This window comes from the organism of the source record quoted next, unplaced genomic scaffold, assembly GCF_019419815.1.
Source record: "Pyrus x bretschneideri cultivar Hongxiangsu unplaced genomic scaffold, Pyrus_bretschneideri_v1 Contig5, whole genome shotgun sequence".
Classification (NCBI taxonomy): domain Eukaryota; kingdom Viridiplantae; phylum Streptophyta; class Magnoliopsida; order Rosales; family Rosaceae; genus Pyrus; species Pyrus x bretschneideri.
In genome coordinates, this window is record NW_025999787.1 from 4,175,369 (window position 1) to 4,196,797 (window position 21,429).

General features: G+C 33.3%; 1 protein-coding gene across 1 annotated transcript; it reads left to right on the forward strand.

The window, feature by feature from the left end:
• Nucleotides 1–19,654: 19,654 nt before the first annotated feature.
• LOC103956730 (pentatricopeptide repeat-containing protein At2g28050) lies at nucleotides 19,655–20,998 on the forward strand. Its single transcript, XM_018649741.2, has one exon. It carries the CDS (start codon nucleotides 19,655–19,657, stop codon nucleotides 20,996–20,998), a length of 1,344 nt encoding a protein of 447 aa, XP_018505257.2.
• Nucleotides 20,999–21,429: the final 431 nt, after the last annotated feature.

Sequence of the window (21,429 nt, forward strand, 5' to 3'; positions counted from 1 at the left end):
CCTTGAAGAAACAATGTCATTTCAATTCAAGATCAAGCCTTAACAACCCTTGACAAAATTCATCGTCTCAATTCAAGAAATACGCCTCTACGACCCTTGAAGAAACAAACCAATTCAAGACCAAGTCTCGATTACCCTTGAGTTAGAACATTCACGTTGCGGGACTTTAAAACACGTTTCCTACATGTGACAAGCACATGCCTACAACGTGCCTTGAAGTGGGGCATTTGTAGACATGTAAATTTTGTTGCATACAAAGAATGCATCGAAAAGCTCCACGTGGCATATGACTCCTCACAAATGGACAAGTCATCAATGACATGTGGCACAAATCAAGTAAGGGAAGTATAAAATATTCCCAAAATTTGGCTAAAGGGAGAAAACTCCTTTAAATTGGGCAAAAGGGCCCAAATTGCTCTCAAAATCGAAAAGAAAGTTAAGGCATCTTCATAAAACAAGCAAGAATTGAAGATTGCTCACAAAATAGGCAAAAATGCCTCATAATTTTGGCCAAAGGAGTAAAGTGGCTGAAATTAAGACACAAAACATACCTAAATTCTCTCATGGACGAATCAAGACACAAATCAAGGTTAAATCCACCCAAAGGCAAGCCGTGAGAAGCTTATAAATACAAGATCCTCCCACAAGCATAAGGGTCGAAAAATCTCTACACAGAGGAACCTCTGCCAAACCTTTGAAGACTAATACGCTGCCAAAGCTCTCTTCGAAGAACATTCAACCAAAGCCGAAGCTTTCTCTCAACCAAAGTCGAAGCACTTCCTTGAAGAATCAACAAGCACTCATGCCGATTTCTTCAAGACTTTGTTGCAAGCTTATAAACTTGTAGCAACGTTCGTTTCAAGATCAAGTCATCAAGACCATTGAAGCGACGAAATCCCGCATCAAACACCACATTTCCCACATCCATGAGGTGAAGATCATCCACGCGTTGTTTTCAAGCTCAAAACTTGAAGCAACCGTTCAACCGTTTGTCCGAGATCAAGTCATTGCAATCCTTGGATCAACAATCACGCATCTACATCAAATTTGAAGACTGAATCAAAAGAAAATCGTAAACAGAGATTGTAACCTACAAATTCATCAATACAAATCTACTTTTCATGTTTACACATTCTTAAAAATAAAAATATTAAAAATAAATATATATATATATATATAACTAATCTCCTATTGTGACAAGTGTCGACAATCCAATACATCACATTCTTTCATTATATTCCTAACAGTCACAATACTCGTATGTGACTTTTTAACGAAAACACGTAAATTTTTAACAAAAATCTTAATGATATTAATGATGGCTATATTTTGGCACAAATAGGAAGAACTTCGGCTATCATATTAGCAATAAGTTCTTAACATGAACTTGAAGCATTTTACCCAAGCTCCGTTTATAAGTTATCAGTTTGGCGTACATGCCTACCCAAAACTATCAGTTTGGATGGTCATTGCCCAAAAGAAGAGGGAAAAACAAATATGAATGGTAATGTTAGGGAGATTAAATTTAGAGATTAAATTTTAAAATAAATGATGTATCATCAATAGAAATAAACACATTTATCAACCCTTAAGTAATGAACCAATTATCAACATCTATATTTTTTAATTTTTAAAATTTAATCTGTAAATTTAATCTTTTTAGCATTACTCGATATAAATAGTAGATGATATCTAAGATAATGTTCTTGTTATTTTCTCAAAAGGTGGATAATTGACTATTTAAATGCGATACCAATTAGCTGCTTTTGCAAACAGTTTTTTTATTCTTAGTTTGATGACGTGAAAAGAATAAAAGAAAGGCAAAACCTGTAGCAGCCACATCAGAATGTACGGACACGGCCGCGGCCACGAGGCCTTCAGGTGGGGAGACCTGATGGGGGACAAAATTTGTCACTTTACACGGGATTTATTGTTTTCCTTCTCTTTTTCAGGCATTTGAAACGGTGTTTCGGTTTTATGTTTTGTTGTGTTGCACAATTTTCTTTTGTTTTTCTGATCAAATTAGTTAAATTAAACAGATGCTCTCATTCATTATACTAAAAGTATACAATGTATGAGTAATGCTAGGTAGAATGATAGATTAATTTTTTAAACCAAATTTGTAAATTATGAGATGCATTATCAATGTAAAATAAGTACGTTAATCAACAAATAATCAAATCACGTCATATAGTTTACAAAATATAATTTGAATAAATAATCTTTCTAGCATTACACATAATGCACACAGTAGAAAGGCCATGTGATGGAAGGCATCTAAACCCTAAACCCTATACAAGATAGCAGTATACACTATTATCATGGTATGAGACTTTATGATTCACATACTTCTGGTTTTGTATGAAATCTCAATTTCATTGGTTATAGAGCAGGTTCGCTATGTATAAGGCTCAACGGCCCATGTGCTTAAAGTTCAAAATTATCCACGTAAGTTAGGCTCGAAAAGTTGTGTCATATGAGGGGATGCGTGACAATGTAAAAAAATGTCTCACATTACATTAGACTATTAAGAAACCTTTCATAAACTTATAAGGAATTAAGGACATTTTTACTTAATAGAAATGGAAAACAAAACGTAGAGATATGGGAACTAAGCAAAGAGAATTTGATCAGCACTCCCCTCCTCCTCTTTCTCTGATTAAGGATTTCAATGGGAAGCTCACACTTTTTCGACTTCATTTGTGTAAGTAAACAAATGGAAAAGTTAGAGTGAAATGATTGTTCTCATAACCATATTTTAATAAATGCAGGAAACTCAAAAATCAAAATTATTTCACGCTTGATCCTTGCTTCCCTAAGTTACTTCTTACATTGCCAACACTACTAAAAAAATGGCCTTTCAAACGACAATGCCCGCAAAAACTTTCACCGTGAAAGGTCAAATTTTGTCAATATATATCAACTTTCGTCGAGAAAGATGTTGCCAAGAATCAATTTTAGATTGCAACCTCAACTTCCTTCAATTAACATGATTTTATTTAACACAAGTGATTTCCTTCGAAGCCCTTCAATGTAACCAACCAAAAAAGTTGGCAATGATTTAAAGAATCATAATGAGTGTGGGTGCATGAATCCATAACAACAAGAAGAGGATGCCCTCATCCTCCCAACACCCAAATCAAAGTTAGGGTTTTTAATGAAGACGGCGATGTGCAATTGCGGCCACATTGGCTCAGTACTGTACACTCAGCATCTACCAATCAAAATGCAAAGATTGTAAAAACTTGGAGAACCAATAGAGTCTAGGCTCACCAATGTTCCTTATATAAACCCTACTTTCGCTTTACCATCCGTGGTTCATAGCTTCCTAACTCTGATACTTCTCACGCGCACACACAAGGGGCCAAACGCATAGGGCCTTCGCTATGGTGTTAGATCTCAAGTATATAAACGCTCTTTTTTCTGGTTTTTTTTCTCTGCTTTTTCACAAATTTAGTATTCTGCTCGTTTTCTCTCTAATCCTAATGTTAATTTGTTCTAATTTTTCCCTCCTTTTCAACCTTATTTTCTGCTTTACACTGGATACCAACTGGATTTTCTTCTGAATATAACCATGTCTATGGCATCTGAAATGGATTTTTCTTTTTATAAAAAAAAAAAAAAATTTAAATTGTGCTTTTGTGGGAATCGATCGATCCTTTGTAGAAACCTAAGCTGCGTATCAAAACATGTGAATTCTCCACAAAATTTTGCATATGTACCCTTTGTTTTTATTAAATAGTACCTTAAAAGAAGAATAGGGTTTTGTTTTGTTCATGGGTTAGATTCTTCTTGGGTACCCCTCTTTACGTTTTAGCCACTTGCAGCAGTGCACGTTAGCATATTGCTCGAGGACTTGGTTCTATTCCTTCACTATTTTCTTCTTTGAATGTCCTCAATTTTTTTCTTTCTAAATATAATATTCTGGGTGTCATTTTCTTGTTAGAATTTACAGTATTTGACTCAAATGCATGGAGGAAATGTATAGATTGACAGTCGTTGTTTGCGGGTGTGGCATCATCAAGATTCACACATGCAATTAACTGATAAAGTTCTTTGAAGGTGAGAATCTTGATGATGCTGCATCGGCAATAAACCACTATACAAAAGAGAGGAGAACTCCACAGTCAGTTTCACTTTTCTCACTTCAATGATTTGGTATGCTTTCTGTCTACTGTTTCAGGTAAGGGTATTTCTAAAAAAATTATTTTGCTTCCCTAGTTTTAGGAATTTCTTTATTTTTGTTAATGGAGCTCATATATATATATATATATATATATGTATGTATATATATATATCATCAGTAGTATTTGTAGGTGTTATTTATGGCCTCATTAACTTGGCTCTGCTTAAATTTTTAGATCTGTGATTATTCTTCTGATAAAAGCTTGATTCGGGTACAAGGGTTACCTGAGCAAGTCTGTTTATGCAGAGAGAGATGGGACTTTGTCTATGGTACTGGGATGTGAAAGGAGAGTGTTGATCAGCCTTGACGATGCTGCAAAGCCTTTAAAGCATTTTGAAAAGGTAAATATTTTCAAACCATTTATTTATTTTTATTTTTCCTAATTTGTTGCGTTGGTTTTCAGATCTACCCATGGACTGTCCGAATACTTGGCCGTTCGGAATAGAATCCAAAAGCTGATTTCTAATAGTTTCCAAAAATAGGGAATACATTCCAATAACAAGTCGTTGTTTGGTAGAATGGTTGCTAAAAAACAACAATCTTAAAAATGCAAAAAAAAGAGTCCATCACTAGAACTCGTTATTCATTATTTTGAAAGGGAAGTGATTTCCACACTTTGTTTTGATCTTGATTTTCCTTAATTTTACACTTTGTTGCTTAATTTCGTCTCTTAATTCTTCTTTTATTTATTTAATTCAGTGGTTAGAAAAATATAGGGGAGTGCAATATGTGAAAAGAGTAGTGTATAAATCTCTACCCCCTTGAAAATACAAAAGCAATTAATATTGTTAGATTTCAAAGTTGAGTTAAGGTCTCTTCAATGTAAAGATGCCTGTTATCAAACATGAAAACCGTAGTCAATGTTACCAAATAAAATTTTAAATTTTAAAAGTCTTGAATACAATGGAAATCTTCAAATTGTATCCTCATCTTAAAATTTATTACTTTTGAATCGTGAACAAATAACAAGCTTGGTTTTTTCCTATCTTTCTATTGCTGAGAAATAGATATGTGTGAAAGAAGTTTTAGATCGTCTCTGTGTATGGTTTTTTCCCCCACCTGTTTTGGGTGGTGGGTTGATGCTATTTGATTCAAAGAATTAATTGTTTTTAGAAAAATATTTCAAGTGGTTCGATCTCTAGCTGTGAAATCAGTAGATCATTGAAAATTGGAATCGGTTTGGGAACTTCCGCAAAATCTTGATGGGAAATGGTCACACATTGTCACTTTCTCACAGCCATTTTTGTCTTTGCCTTTACAATTGTTTGAGGACCAACCAAAGAGTAAGTCGTCTTCCAACTTGGGACCCTTGAGATGTAACCTCACTCCCGTCTCATTCATCACTCCTCTCAAAGACATAATATTCAGTACTCCAACTATTTTCTCACTTCTTCAGTAATTGTAACATCCGATGCTTCAGTCATTTCAAGATCATAGAGATCTGTGTGCCTCTATCACTATCCATAATACTTTCACATTTTATTGGGTCTCAATTAGGCTACGCAATAAGTACCATCGTAACATGAAGATATATCTTCAGTCATATGCAAATATCTTCCGTACCTATATCTATGAATTTTATATTTTTTATGTTTTGGTAATGAGGAAAGCCTTATGAACCACCTCTGTCATCAGGTACATCATTTTCTGGTTAATCATGCATACATATTGATATATATATCGATCTCCAAACATGCATTGAATAAATTAGAGTGGTCCAAACTCAAGATTTCCAGTTATAACATAGTGAACTACAATGCTAGGACCACTGATTTCCAATTATCACTGTTAAGATAGGAGTTGATCTTCCCTTAATGCCAAGATCTTTAAAAGTACTTGGGCAGATCATCAAATCGTAAAATTTCGGAATGGAAATATACTTAAATTAACCAAAGCAATCTTATAGCTAAATATGTAGTGTGTATATGAATTAGATAATAAAGTATGAACTATGACTACCTGATCACTCTGGCTTATTTTGAGAACTTGCATGTATAACAAATCTAGAATTTTAATGCACTTTCTTTCAACTATTTTCTCTCTTTCTTCCATTTCGTACAAAACGCATACTTTACATAGATTTCAACACATTTTTTCTTACAATTACATATATATTTACCCCACCTTCATTCACTTATTCTGCTCATGAACCTATATTATCATTACTTTCGATGTTTAATTAAGACTTGAATTTAGGCGTTGTTGTTAAATTTTGCTTAAGATAATGAGTCATAATTAATTAATAATCATACGCATTCCAATTGTTGACACAACTCCGGTCACTGCTCTTTCTTTTATTTGTGATTTTAATTGTCCATTACACAATTTATTTATTAAAAAAAAAAAAAAAAGCATGGAGCTGATGTACTTTAGCATCGTCTTCTATATATAGTTGATAGTTTATGGTTTATCCTGTGTGATCATGATTTCATTTCAAACTTCTTACCCTTTATCTTGGGATCTTTATAGCTTACTATTGTGTTCTATATCGTTCTAATTGTCCGAGTGTGTCTCCTGACCTCTATACTTCTTATTTATACTTCAGCTATGAATCATGCATGTACTATATCCCATATACGTGCTTTATTCTCTGCTTGACTAGAAGTGTGTTTGGAAGTCCTTTTAAAATAACAGTTAATGATTTTCATGAAGGTGCTTGCAGTTAACAGTTTTTAGAAAAATGCAAGTAAATCTTGAAAAATCATTTAAAATGCTTCTTGCAAGAAGCACGATCTAATATGCACTTCAAGTGTTTTTAGAACCCAAAAGTGCTTTCACTACATGGGTTTTAGTCCTTCTACAACAATTAAGTTATATTTATAGATGCTTGGGTAAAAAAAATAAAAAAACTCTCTAATGTGTGTATGTAGATGCTCTAAACAATAAAGTTATATATATATATATATATATATATATATATCTATTTTTGTATAGAGAAAGTTGTGTCACCTTTCTACAACACTTATTTGTGTTTTCAACACTCATCACATGATGAGTTTCGTAGGCACAAAAGAATATTTATATAACCTGTTGTGGAAGATGTACTATATTTGAAGTCAAGAAGTAACATCTTTAAAAGATATATGCATGAGATCACAAAACTAAAATGGTGTTAAAAGAGGCAATGTCATGTATATCTACTGTGTTCAAAATTTTTTTGGGCAAAAATCTCGTCTTCGATTAATTTTTATCTTCTGGAAAATTATTATCTAACCTTTATCTTTGCTAGGCTGCTAGCGAATATAGCGACTGATAGGCAATTTTCTTTGAGATCGTGATCATCTTTAGAAGCGATTTGAAAGGGCTCTTTTCTCATACATTCTATGTTGGTATATTGCGTTTATGATCACAAAAAATAAAAATAAAAATAATAACATTTTTGTCTTAGTTCTCGATGTTATTTATTTCTCTATTTTAAGTCGATCGAAAAACTAATAAATTTTGGGCATGTTTGGTGTATTTTATCTTTATTCGATCTCTTTATTTTCTATGAGAACTAGAGAGATGATACAAGATTTAAACAACAACTGAATAAAAAAACTTGAGAGATGATGCAAGGTTCGTATGAAAGGTAATCAAATTAGCATGTAGAAGGATTTTAAAAGACTTTCTAAGCGGTAGATTTGATAGGATTTTTAGAATCCAAATGCACTTTTGAGGATTGTGATGGATTTCATTTGTGGAACTTGATGAATTTTTAGAGAATTTTATTCATAAATTTTGATGGATTTTGGAAGATTTTCTAGTCATTTATCTCAATAATTTGATTTTGGAAATAATAAGACATAAAAGAAAAACTGTGTCCCTTCCCCATCCTCCCTACCCAATAACCACCATATCCCCTCCCTCCTATGCCCTTGTTACACCATCACCTGCCCAGAATCCACCTCTCCATCTCTCTTTCTCTCCCGTAAATGAGAAGAAAAAAAAATGGAATATCGGTTTATTTTGTTGACAGCAGACAAATGAAAATTTTGTCCCTGGTGAGTGTGATTAAAATACGTGAGGATTAAAATACGTTTGATAAAAAAAAAAAGGGGTTGAAGATAATGATAAGGAGCCCCATAACAGTGGAATGCAGTCATATCTTACACATATGGTGCTTTAATTAGGTAGGTCGAATGATTCTGGGATCCTAAGGGAAAGTTATGAAGGACACGGGTGTGAACAACAGAGTTCATGAATTCATTTGCGGGGGAATCCAATAAAATCTTTCGGAAAGGGTGAAATTGTTTAGTGTCCTTGGTATGTATACTGTTTATCCTCAAATCTATCAAAATTCGCAACTTAACGAAATTCCATAAAATCTGTAAGCTTCTGAAATATATCTAGATTTGCATGCACTTGCTAAATATCTATTAAAATTCTAGTTTACATATAAATTTACATTAATTTAAAAAATATATATATTTTTTTTAAATCTTGATTGACTACCTTATAATTCTTAAGTCATTCAAAATCCTTATGAATCTTAATTTTTTTTTTTTCCCTTTCTTCTTATAAATCTTAATTTGACTGCACTCTCTAAGTTAGTACATATATATTATGCTTGAAACTCTGATATTATAATTCATTTCTATTAGAAATTTAGTTTATAAGTTGATTGATCTTACAATTACAATATTAGTTATATGTATGTGTGTGTGTGCGCACGCGTGTGTGTATTTTTTCTGTATGAGATTAAAATCAAATTTTACGGATTTACAGTACATATTTCAGGGAGGAAAGGGCCCAAACGCAGGCAGTAGTGGTCTCCATGGTCGTACATGGTGGTCCAACTGATGCCACCGGGTGGGTGTTAATTTGGCAGACATGCTAGTGAAGGACGATTTTGGGTCGCATGCATGAGATCTCCTTGGACAACAAAATCCAATTATATTTTGGCCCAGGACAGTGAATTTGTGCTCCAAATGTTCAGCTTCCTTTCACCCAGAAAAGAAGAAAAAAAAAATTAAAGAAAATATGCTTTACGATTTAGGAGGAAACAAAAACTAAGGTGAACAACAAAACATCTAAATAATAAATGAAAGAACGCCTGCATTTTAATCCTATTTTAACCTTCAACTTAAATGCAGAAAAGCAAAAACTTAACGAACAAAAAACGCACCATAGTTGTGGTCCAAGATGCAGCACGAGCATACACCACTTTCCCCTCCCTGCCTACCAATTACTTGGTTCTCTTCTTAGAATTTTTGTCAAACAATTTACCCTCGTGTGATAGTTGTACTCAAATTGTACCTCCATGGAAATTCTAGAACATCATAAGTGGCAAACGAGCAAGTAGGCGTAATAACCTTCACTTGCACGGTCGACTTCCACTCTTATTCTTTCTCTATTCTCATTTTCCACTTCTTTGTATCTAGAGGCCCGATGTAGTTAGAGAGGGCATGCACCTCTCATCACTAGACCTGGCATTCGTGTCGTGTTTCTCGTGTTCGTGTCGTTTTCATGTCATACCCGATAGCTTAACGGGTCGTGTCGTGTAATACCTGTTAAAGTAAACGAGTAATATGACCCAACCCGAAATCAACCCGTTAATATTATCGGGTAATATGACCCGACCCGTTACCCGTTAAGAAAATTATATTTTAAATCAATAAAAATGAAAAGAAAAACATAATTTGACCCAAAAAAATGTAAACCATAATATTAAATTAGTATATACATACTAAATTTCGGAGTTGACCACTTAATGAAAGTTGTAAAGCTTTTCATTACGAGTGATTACATTTTTCACACTTATTATTATTAATTTTTCACTCAAATAAATAACATTGTTCATGAGATTTGGAGGGTTTTAAAAATCTACACTTATTTATACTTTCATCAAGTATAACATAAGATTTTATGGTATCCACTAGTGTAAATATTTTAAATTGAAGATCGAATTCATTCATTGTATTCATATAGGGTCAATGAGTGTAGCTGTAAAAAATCATCAAAATCGGAGTTAAAATAACCGTTAAATCGTAATTTTTCGTTTATAACCGTCGAAAAGTTTTGTCTCATTACTTGATCTTTGAATGTTTTTTTTTTTGCAATTTTTGGCGTATGCGATCTCGAAGCATATATTAACAAGTTTGACAGTTGGATCGTTGAAATTAGTTTTGTAGGATGCGTATCCCATCAAAACGATAGATTCACTAACACTAAAGAGTTTATTTATACTTTCATCAAGTATAACATAAGATTTTGTGGTATCCACTAATGTAAATATTTTAAATTGAAGATCGAATTCATTCATTGTATTCATTTAGGGTCAAGGAGTGTAGCTGTAAAAAATCATCAAAATCGGAGTTACAATAACCGTTAAATCGTGATTTATCATTTATAACCATGGAAAAGTTTTGTCTCATTACTTGATCTATGAATGTTTGTTTTTTGCAATTTTTGGCGTATGCGATCTTGAAGCATATATAAACAAATTTGACGGTTGGATCGTTGAAATTAGTTTCGTAGGATGCGTGTCACATCAAAACGATAAATTCACTAACACTTAAGAGTTTATTTATACTTTCATCAAGTATAACATAAGATTTTGTGGTATCCACTAGTGTAAATATTTTAAATTGAAGATCGAATTCATTCATTGTATCTGTTTAGGGTCAAGGAGTGTATCTGTAAAAAAAACATCAAAATCGGAGTTAAAATAACCGTTAAATCGTGATTTTTCATGTATAACCGTCGAAACGTTTTGTCTTATTACTTGATCTCTGAATGTTTTTTTTTGCAATTTTTGGCGTATGCGATCTTGAAGCATATATAAACAAGTTTGATGGTTAGATCGTTGAAATTAGTTTCGTAGGATGCGTATCCCATCAAAACGATAGATTCACTAATACTTAAGAGTTTATTTATACTTTCATCAAGTATAACATAAGATTTTGTGGTATCCATTAGTGTAAATATTTTAAATTGAAGATCGAATTCATTCATTGTATTCATTTAGGGTCAAGGAGTGTAGCTGTAAAAAATCATCAAAATCGGAGTTATAATAACCGTTAAATCGTGATTTTTCGTTTATAACCATCGAAAAGTTTTGTCTCATTACTTGATCTGTGAATGTTTGTTTTTTGCAATTTTTGGCGTATGCGATCTCGAAGCATATATAAATAAGTTTGACGGTTGGATCGTTGAAATTAGTTTCGTAGGATGCGTATCACATCAAAATGATATATTCACTAACACTTAAGAGTTTATTTATACTTTCATCAAGTATAACATAAGATTTTGTGGTATCCACTAGTGTAAATATTTTAAATAGAAGATCGAATTCATTCATTGTATTTGTTTAGGGTCAAGGAGTGTAGCTGTAAAAAATCATCAAAATCGGAGTTAAAATAACCGTTAAATCGTGATTTTTCATGTATAACCGTCGAAAAGTTTTGTCTTATTACTTGATCTCTGAATGTTTTTTTTTGCAATTTTTAGCGTATGCGATCTTGAAGCATATATAAACAAGTTTGATGGTTAGATCGTTGAAATTAGTTTCGTAGGATGCGTATCCCATCAAAACGATAGATTCACTAATACTTAAGAGTTTATTTATACTTTCATCAAGTATAACATAAGATTTTGTGGTATCCATTAGTGTAAATATTTTAAATTGAAGATCGAATTCATTCATTGTATTCATTTAGGGTCAAGGAGTGTAGCTGTAAAAAATCATCAAAATCGGAGTTATAATAACCGTTAAATCGTGATTTTTCGTTTATAACCATCGAAAAGTTTTGTCTCATTACTTGATCTGTGAATGTTTGTTTTTTGCAATTTTTGGCGTATGCGATCTCGAAGCATATATAAATAAGTTTGACGGTTGGATCGTTGAAATTAGTTTCGTAGGATGCGTATCACATCAAAATGATATATTCACTAACACTTAAGAGTTTATTTATACTTTCATCAAGTATAACATAAGATTTGTGGTATCCACTAGTGTAAATATTTTAAATAGAAGATCGAATTCATTCATTGTATTTGTTTAGGGTCAAGGAGTGTAGCTGTAAAAAATCATCAAAATCGGAGTTAAAATAACCGTTAAATCGTGATTTTTCATGTATAACCGTCGAAAAGTTTTGTCTTATTACTTGATCTCTGAATGTTTTTTTTTGCAATTTTTGGCGTATGCGATCTTGAAGCATATATAAACAAGTTTGATGGTTAGATCGTTGAAATTAGTTTCGTAGGATGCGTATCCCATCAAAACGATAGATTCACTAATCCTTAAGAGTTTATTTATACTTTCATCAAGTATAACATAAGATTTTGTGGTATCCATTAGTGTAAATATTTTAAATTGAAGATCGAATTCATTCATTGTATTCATTTAGGGTCAAGGAGTGTAGCTGTAAAAAATCATCAAAATCGGAGTTATAATAACCGTTAAATCGTGATTTTTCATTTATAACCGTCGAAAAGTTTTGTCTCATTACTTGATCTGTGAACGTTTGTTTTTTGCAATTTTTGGCGTATGCGATCTCGAAGTATATATAAACAAATTTGACGGTTGGATCGTTGAAATTAGTTTCGTAGGATGCGTATCACATCAAAATGATATATTCACTAACACTTAAGAGTTTATTTATACTTTCATCAAGTATAACATAAGATTTTGTGGTATCCACTAGTGTAAATATTTTAAATAAAAGATCGAATTCATTCATTGTATTTGTTTAGGGTCAAGGAGTGTAGCTGTAAAAAATCATCAAAATCGGAGTTAAAATAACCGTTAAATCGTGATTTTTCGTTTATAACCGTCGAAAAGTTTTGTCTTATTACTTGATCTCTGAATGTTTGTTTTTTGCAATTTTTGGCGTATGCGATCTCGAAGCATATATAAACAAGTTTGACGGTTGGATCGTTGAAATTAGTTTCTAAGATGCGTATCCTATCAAAACGATAGATTCACTAACACTGAAGAGTTTATTTATAGGGTAAAGTACAAAAAACTACCTCAACTATTGCGGTCATGACAGTTTCATACCTCATCTTTTAAAATTGACAATGTCATACCGCATCTTACGAATTTGTGACAATGTCATACCTCCGTCAAATTTTCTGTTAGTTTTTCTGTTAAATGCTGACGTGGCAATAGACGGGGACCACTTTCTATTAAAAAATTAATAAAATATTATTAAAAATTAAAAAAAAAAATATTTAATATTTTTTAAATATTAAAATAATAAATAAAAGTAAAATAAAAAAAAAATGGTAAAGTACAAAAAACTACCTCAACTATTGAGGTCACGACAGTTTCATACCTTATCTTTTAAAATTGACAATGTTATACAGCATCTTACAAATTTGTGACAATGTCATACCTCTGTCAATTTTTCTGTTAGTTTTTCTGTTAAGTTCTGATGTGGCTTGATTCGGGACATACTTTCTATTAAAAAATTATTAAAAACTAAAAAACAATTATTTAATATTTTTTAAATATTAAAATAATAATAAAAGCAGAGAAGAAAAAAACCATCAGTTTGTCCCTCCCCTCCCCCTCCCCCTCCTCTCTCTTCTCCCCATCTTCATTTTCTTCCCCCCAACTGCAAACCCAAAAAAATAAAAAAAAATAAAAAAATTTTGAAAACCCAACAACCCCCTACAGAAGAACAAGAAGGAGGAAGAGGAGGAGGAGGAGGAGGAAGAAGAAGAAGAAGAAGAGGGAAAAAAAAGGAGAAAGGAAAAAAAAAAATTCCCCCTATCGGCGCGGAAGAAGAAGAAGGGAGAAGGAGAAGGAGGAAGAAGAAGAAGAGGAAGAAAAAATAAAAAATAAATTTGAAAACCCATCAACACCCCCCTGCGGAAGAAGAAGAAGGAGAAGGAAGAAGAAGAAGAGGAAAAAAAGGAGGAAGGAATTTTTTTTTTTTTTTTTTTTTTTAAAAAAACATCAACTCTCCTGCGGGCAGAAGAAGAAGGAAAAAAAAAATTATTTTTTTTGAAAACCCATCAAACCCCAAATCCACCACTTTCATCCATTCTCCACATCCTCTTCCACACCCATCCTCCACCTTCTTTGTGCACCCATCTTCCCACCGACGAGATCTGGGTTTTTTTTTTTTTTCCTGGGTTGCAGGAGGGAGAAGAGTGTGGGTGTGGGTGTGGGGAAATTGAGTGCGAGTGTGGGGGGAAGACAAAATTGGACTTTTTTTTTTTTTTTTTTGTTGGGATTTGCAGGTGGGGGAAGAAGATGAAGAAAGGGAGAGGAGGGAGGAGGGAGGAGGGAGGAGGGGGGAGGGGAGGGACAAAATGAGGGTTTTTTTTTGGCCTTTTATTATTATTTTAATATTTAAAAAATATTAAATAATTTTTTTTAGTTTTTAATAATTTATTAATAGAAAGTAGGTCACGAATCAAGCCATGTCAGCACTTAACAGAAAAACTAATAGAAAAATTAACAGAGGTATGACATTGTTACAAATTCATAAGATGCGGTATGACATTGTCAATTTTAAAAGATGAGGTATGAAACTGTCGTAATCCCAATAGTTGAGGTAGTTTTTTGTACTCTACACTTTTTTTTTTTAATTTTACTTTTATTTATTATTTTAATATTTAAAAAATATTAAATATTTTTTTAGTTTTTAATAATATTTATTAATTTTTTAATAGAAAGTGGTCCCCGTCTATTGCCACGTCAGCATTTAACAGAAGAACTAACAGAAAAATTGACGGAGGTATGACATTGTCACAAATTCGTAAGATGCGGTATGACATTGTCAATTTTAAAAGATGAGGTATGAAACTGTCATGACCGCAATAGTTGAGGTAGTTTTTTGTACTTTACCCTTATTTATACTTTCATCAAGTATAACATAAGATTTTGTGGTATCCACTAGTGTAAAAATTTTAAATTGAAGATCGAATTCATTCATTGTATTCATATAGGGTCAATGAGTATAACTGTAAAAAATCATCAAAATCAGAGTTAAAATAACCGTTAAATCATAATTTTTCGTTTATAACTGTCGAAAAGTTTTGTCTCATTACTTGATCTTTGAATGTTTGTTTTTTTGCAATTTTTGGCGTATGCGATCTCGAAGCATATATAAACAAGTTTGACGGTTGGATCGTTGAAATTAGTTTCGTAGGATGCGTATCACATCAAAACGATAGATTCACTAACACTTAAGAGTTTATTTATACTTTCATCAAGTATAACATAAGATTTTGTGGTATCCACTAGTGTAAATATTTTAAATTGAAGATCGAATTTATTCATTGTATTTATATAAGATCAAGGAGTGTAGCTGTAAAAAATCATCAAAATCAAAGTTAAAATAACCGTTAAATCGTGATTTTTCATTTATAACCGTCGAAAAGTTTTGTCTAGTTACTTGATCTCTAAATGTTTGTTTTTTGCAATTTTTGGTGTATGCGATCTCAAAATATGTATAAACAAGTTTGACGGTTAGATCATTGAAATTAGTTTCATAGGATGCGTATCCTATCAAAACGATACATCAACTAATACTTAAGAGCTTATTTATACTTTCATTAAATATAACATAAGATTTGTGGTATCCACTAGTGTAAATATTTTGAATTGAAGATCGAATTCATTCATTGTATTCATATAAGGTCAACGAGTGTAGTTATACAAAATCATCAAAATCAGAGTTAAAATAACCGTTAAATCGTGATTTTTCGTTTATAACCGTTGAAAAGTTTTGTCTCATTACTTCATCTATGAATGTTTGTTTTTTACAATTTTTGGAGTATGCGATCTCGAAGCATGTATAAACAAGTTTGACGGTTGGATTGCTGAAATTAGTTTTGTAGGATACATATCCCGTCAAAACGATAAATTCACTAACACTTAAGAGTTTATTCATACTTTCATCATTTTGATGGGTTATGCATTGATGTTATACTTAATGAAAGTATAAATAAACTTTAAGCGTTAGTGAATCTTATCGTTTTGATGACTTGGAATAAATATATTAATTATTTATATATTTTAAGTGTTAATTAGACTATGTTTCAATTAGTATGTGATGATATTTAATAATAAAATTACATTTATGTTTTTTATTACGTATTTTATTTTTATTCAAGTTAAAATGTTATAAGAGATAAAAAAAAAAAGGAAAAAAAAAAAGCTGGTTATTTTTTTTTCTTTGGGTTAAACATTAGGCGAGAAATGGATGGATATAGGTTGCAAAATTTCCCAAACATTAGGTGGGAAATGGATGAAACTCTTGAAATATTAGGCGGGAAATTAATTATTACAATTTTTTTATGTTTTTGGTATTTTTAAATTACTTGATATTTTTATTTTTAATGTGTTTTATGATTTTTAATCTCAATCCTTGCCTATAATATACTATAAAAATAAATAAATAAATAAAACTTAAATTTTAAAATTTATATAGAATAATAATTAATAAACAATATATACATATTCATTATATCTATTGCATTTTATAGTAAGTTTTTTTTAGTAGTTTAAAAAATTAAAATCATCAAAATAACATTTTTCTTATCGTGTCGAAACAGGTTACCCGCGTGTCACTTTCGTGTAAACCTGTTAAGGACCCGTTATTAACGGGTTATTATCATGTGATCCGATTAGTTATCGTGTTGACCCGAAACCCGTTATTTTCGTGTCGTTTACGTGTCGTGTTAACGGGTCGTGTAATAAATTGTCAGGTCTACTCATCACCACTTGGCCATATCTATATACATGATGAGTTCATGAACATGGTGTTCCTTCAATAACAATGATACAGACGCGTGGACAGATCCGCGATTAATCACTCCATTTTTTTTTTCTAGGTAACTCGGGAGAAACCCTTACAAACATGTCAGCTTTATCTAGTCTAGAATATGAATTGTGTGTGGCAACCTGGTAACTCTACTTTGAAGTTCATGCATTTCTCCATGTAAACTACTCTCCAACAATATATATGACCGGTTTGATATTGAGTTTTGTCTTAGCCATTAAATAAAGTCGTTTGAATGCTTTTGATTAAGATTTAACGTTTTGAAGCATATTTTTTTTTATTAATTTTCTTACAGAAAACAATCATAAAAATGTAAAGGATAGCAAACGTATACACAAATGAACCCAAATAAAACTAACCTAAACCCAAGCAGCAAGAGGAGAGGCAACGAGAAACAGGACAACCCAGTTCGTAGTTGTACTTATTTGTTTGCATAGTACTCCACCATTGTTTCTTAAATGCAGATGGAGATGGAAAAAAAATGTACATATAAGATTTTGTTATTACAACTTTAAGCGTGTTGGATCATTTACATCTCAAAATTTCAGTCCACTGAAGTTCAAGACAATTTGCATTTTTTATTGGAGATGCTTTTATAGAGAGAAAAATGAATGAGATTTAAATTTACGTCTCATTCATTAAAGTAGAATCCACATTCACATTTTATTGAGATGTAAATCTGGTTTTTACTATCTTAGTTATCCATCGTTTTAATGATGATGCTCCAAGAGTGCTCCCATACGCATCCAATGAACCAAGTGCTACATTTTATTTTTATTTTTTTTGGGTAAATGATTTATGCCCACCACTTTTTCCTCTTCACAATCTTTATTTGGCCCTTTGACTCTTTTCAAATTTGTTCAATCTAAAGGCAAAAAATAAAGCTATATGTTAGAGAAGAAAAATAGTGTGTAAAATTATTTTCTTTTTTCTACTCAAAATTTCTTTTTTTTTCCTTGGACAAACTATATTCACTCCCACTAAGTTAGCTTTTAATTTTTAAAATGGGTCACAGAGTTTTAATTTAGGAAAACTAATGAAAAATACTTGAAAACTTTAAGTTTTAACAATAATGACAAAATAAATGGTAAAGTGAATAGTACCAGAATTGACTTTTTAATATAAAAATGTGATTTTTCGTTAAAGTGAACAGTACCAGAAACTTTACGTTAAAGTTCCTTTTTCTCATACTACACTATGGGTGCGTTTGTTGCACCGGACTAAATCGGACTGGATTAACTTTAGGGATTAAGCTGGACTGGCTTAGACTAGACTAAGCTGGACTAACTTAGTGAAGCGTTTGGTGTAATATCGGATTAAGAACTAAAATAATAAAAATAATAATATTTAATTCTATCTTTTACATTTTTTTCTTTTTCTTTTTTCTTTTACCTTTCTAGAGCACCCTTTCTCTCTAGAATGCTCTCCATTTTTTCCTCCTTCCCGTCCAACTGCCTCTGTGTCTCTCTTTTTACTTTCTCCCTCATCACCATTCTTTTTCACCACTTTCTCCCTCATCTTCAAATTCCATTTTTTTTTTCATTAATTCTCAACAAAAGCTTCTGATTTGTCATATGGGTTTTTTTTTTTTTTCCTAAACTTTTCACAAGCTTTTGAATTTCATTTGGGTTTTGGCAGATTGGTATTTTTTGTCTTCTGGGTTTTGGCTGGCATCGTGGAGTTTGCCGACGATGTCCCGGCGGATGAAGGTGATGGTCGAGAACGATATTGGGAGTTGACGAAGTCGAGGATCTGAACAGAGGAGAAGCACTGCCTTTTGACAGCGAGCTCGACGATAAACTAGAGATGTGCACGGGAAAAGCAGATATGAGGTCTCATAATTCTGGGTTCTGGGCAAGGAGAGATGGAGAGAGTAGGAGAGAGTGAAACAAAGAGCGGAGAAAGGAGGACGAGCAGGAAGTCACCCTCGCGATTTTCTCTGGGCTTGCGAGTCCGCCCAATTTCGGGGATCCTGGTTAAGACCTCCTAAGGAGGTGTTTAATCCGAGCGAATCCCACCTAATCTCATTAAACCAAATCCTGCAGCAGACCAAACAAGGGATTATAGTCCAGTCCAGTCCAGTCCTCCTTAATCCTATCAAACAAACGGGCCCTATAAGGTTATGAACTTATGAAATCGTATCAGATTATGCTTTCGTGTTGTTTGACCGCTTAGTCCTTCATAAATTAATGAAGTGGTGAGTAGTAGGCATGTTTATAAACTAATGTACAATCCACATTTGCACCTCATGGACATAAAAGAACTCATCTTGCAGCTAAGATTCTCCTAAATCGTTGTTTTGTATCCAAAATGTTGAATTTTCTCTAAAACACTTCAAAAGTGCAGATTTAAGTTACACATGAGAACAAGAGCTATTAGATCCGTTCGAACAATCAATCTAACAACTCTTGTTATCATGTATAATATAAATGTGTATAACGACTCTTGCTCTTATGTGTAACTTAAATTTGCACTATTGATGTACGTTAGAGAAAACCTCCCACCAATTTGAATATATAACCAATTGCAAAAGAAAAATGATAAACATATGTCCTTCTCACATACTCTTATGTAAAAAAATTTGTTATTTTCGTTTAACTTATTTAATTCAATGGCTAGAATTTAAAAGATGCGTGCAAGAAACAAAAAATGATACCGGAAATCACCTCCCAAAATAGCCCAAAACCAAAAGGCTAAACGAGGTTGTGAGTTCTGACTGAATTCCAACTTCCAGATCGAAAAAAAAATGTCGCTCCAAAACGTCCTCAGAACCCTCAGTACTGTGAAAAGAACGCCCCCCAGACCCTATCAAGAATTCACAGAACTCATCTCCACACCCCCAAAACCTCTCAACACCACCACCATCACCCTCCTCTCCAACCTCAACCCCAACTCCCTCCGCTTCATTCTCTCCGACCCCAAATTCAGAACCTCCAAATGTTTGCTTTTCTTCAACTTCCTCCTCAAAAACCGGTCTTTAATCTCCTTCAAGATCGACCTCCATGCCCACTTGACCATCCTCTGCAGGCTTCTCCAGACAAGAAAGTTCGACGATGCCGAGGAAATCCTCAGATATGTCTCCGTTGATGAAAATACCAGGTACCCTTTTCATGTAATTGCTTCTGCTGTTGAAATTTGCTGCCTTGAACCTAGAGTTAGAGCCAAATTGTTCAATTCCATGCTTAAAGTGTATTCGGATTGCGAAAATTGGGACCGGGTTTTGGAGACTTTTGATCACATGAGGAGTAATAGGATCCGGATTGATGAGAGAACTTGTACTGTGCATTTGGTTACTCTTATTAGATGTGATGAGGTGCAAAAGGGTTTGGGTTTCTTGTATCGGCTGCACGAATCGGGCACTGAGGTTTCGGTTTATTCTTTGACGGTTGTGGTGGATGGGTTGTGTAGGAGTGGGGAGATTAGAAGGAGTAGAGAGTTGGTGGAGGAGATGGTGAGGAGAGGGACTAAACCCAATATCATTACATTCAATACAATGGTGGATGCTTGTGCTAAGAGATGGAACTTTGTAGAGTTGGATAGGGTTTTGCTTTTGATGGAGAAGGAAGGAGTGGCGCTCGATATCAAGACGTATCAGTTCTTGATTGATGGGTTCACAAGCGCAGGGAAGGTAGAAGAAGCTGAGAGGCTGGTTGGGGAGATGCATGATAAAGGATTGAAAGTGAACACTCATTTGTACAATTTGATAATAAGTGGCTATTGTAGGTTGGGGTCTGTGGATGGTGCGATTTCTTCATTTTGTACAATGGATGAGAGAAGTGTAGTCCCGAACGCTGATACGTACTGGGCTCTAATAAGGGGCCTTTGCAAGGCTGGAGAGACTAGGCTGGCAATGAAGTTTGTACTTGAGATGCAGAGCAAGGGGTTTGAATTGGACAGTGTTATATTGAATAGCTTGATTGATGGACTTCACAACAAAAAGATGATTGATGAAGCTCTTGAGTTGCAACTGTTGATGGAGCAAATAGTTTTGAATGCTGATTCATCTGCGTGGAAAAAAAAGGTAAATGGATCACTTAAGTCGAATCAACCTGATCAGGCTGAGGAACCAAAAGAGGCTGTTGAAAAATGATTAATTACACAGGTGCAACACCTTAAAATAGGGAGCTTCACTAATTTGTGATGTATGAAGAGATCAATGTTTGCAGCTGTTGTGCTCGTACAAGAGATTAGATGCCGCAGGGGCGGGCAATCTGGAGAATGAAGCTCTGAAGCTTAGTAAGGGATGATGGAGAAGGATTACATGCTTGATCTGGATCATAATTTTGATGTCTGTTCATTGTAAATTTTTGTGAGACACATTCCATTTTTGGAAGGGCAGAATCTGTGGTAGAACTACTGTGTCCGAAATTGCTGTTTGTCGATATAGGTGCACAAGGAAAGGAGATTAGATGAAGAATTGGAATTGTATAGAGTTGAGGCCATCACAATATTACATGCCCTCTACTCGTAAGTCTGCCTGTGACAGCTCTGACAAAGAAGAGTTCTTAAGACTACTACCTT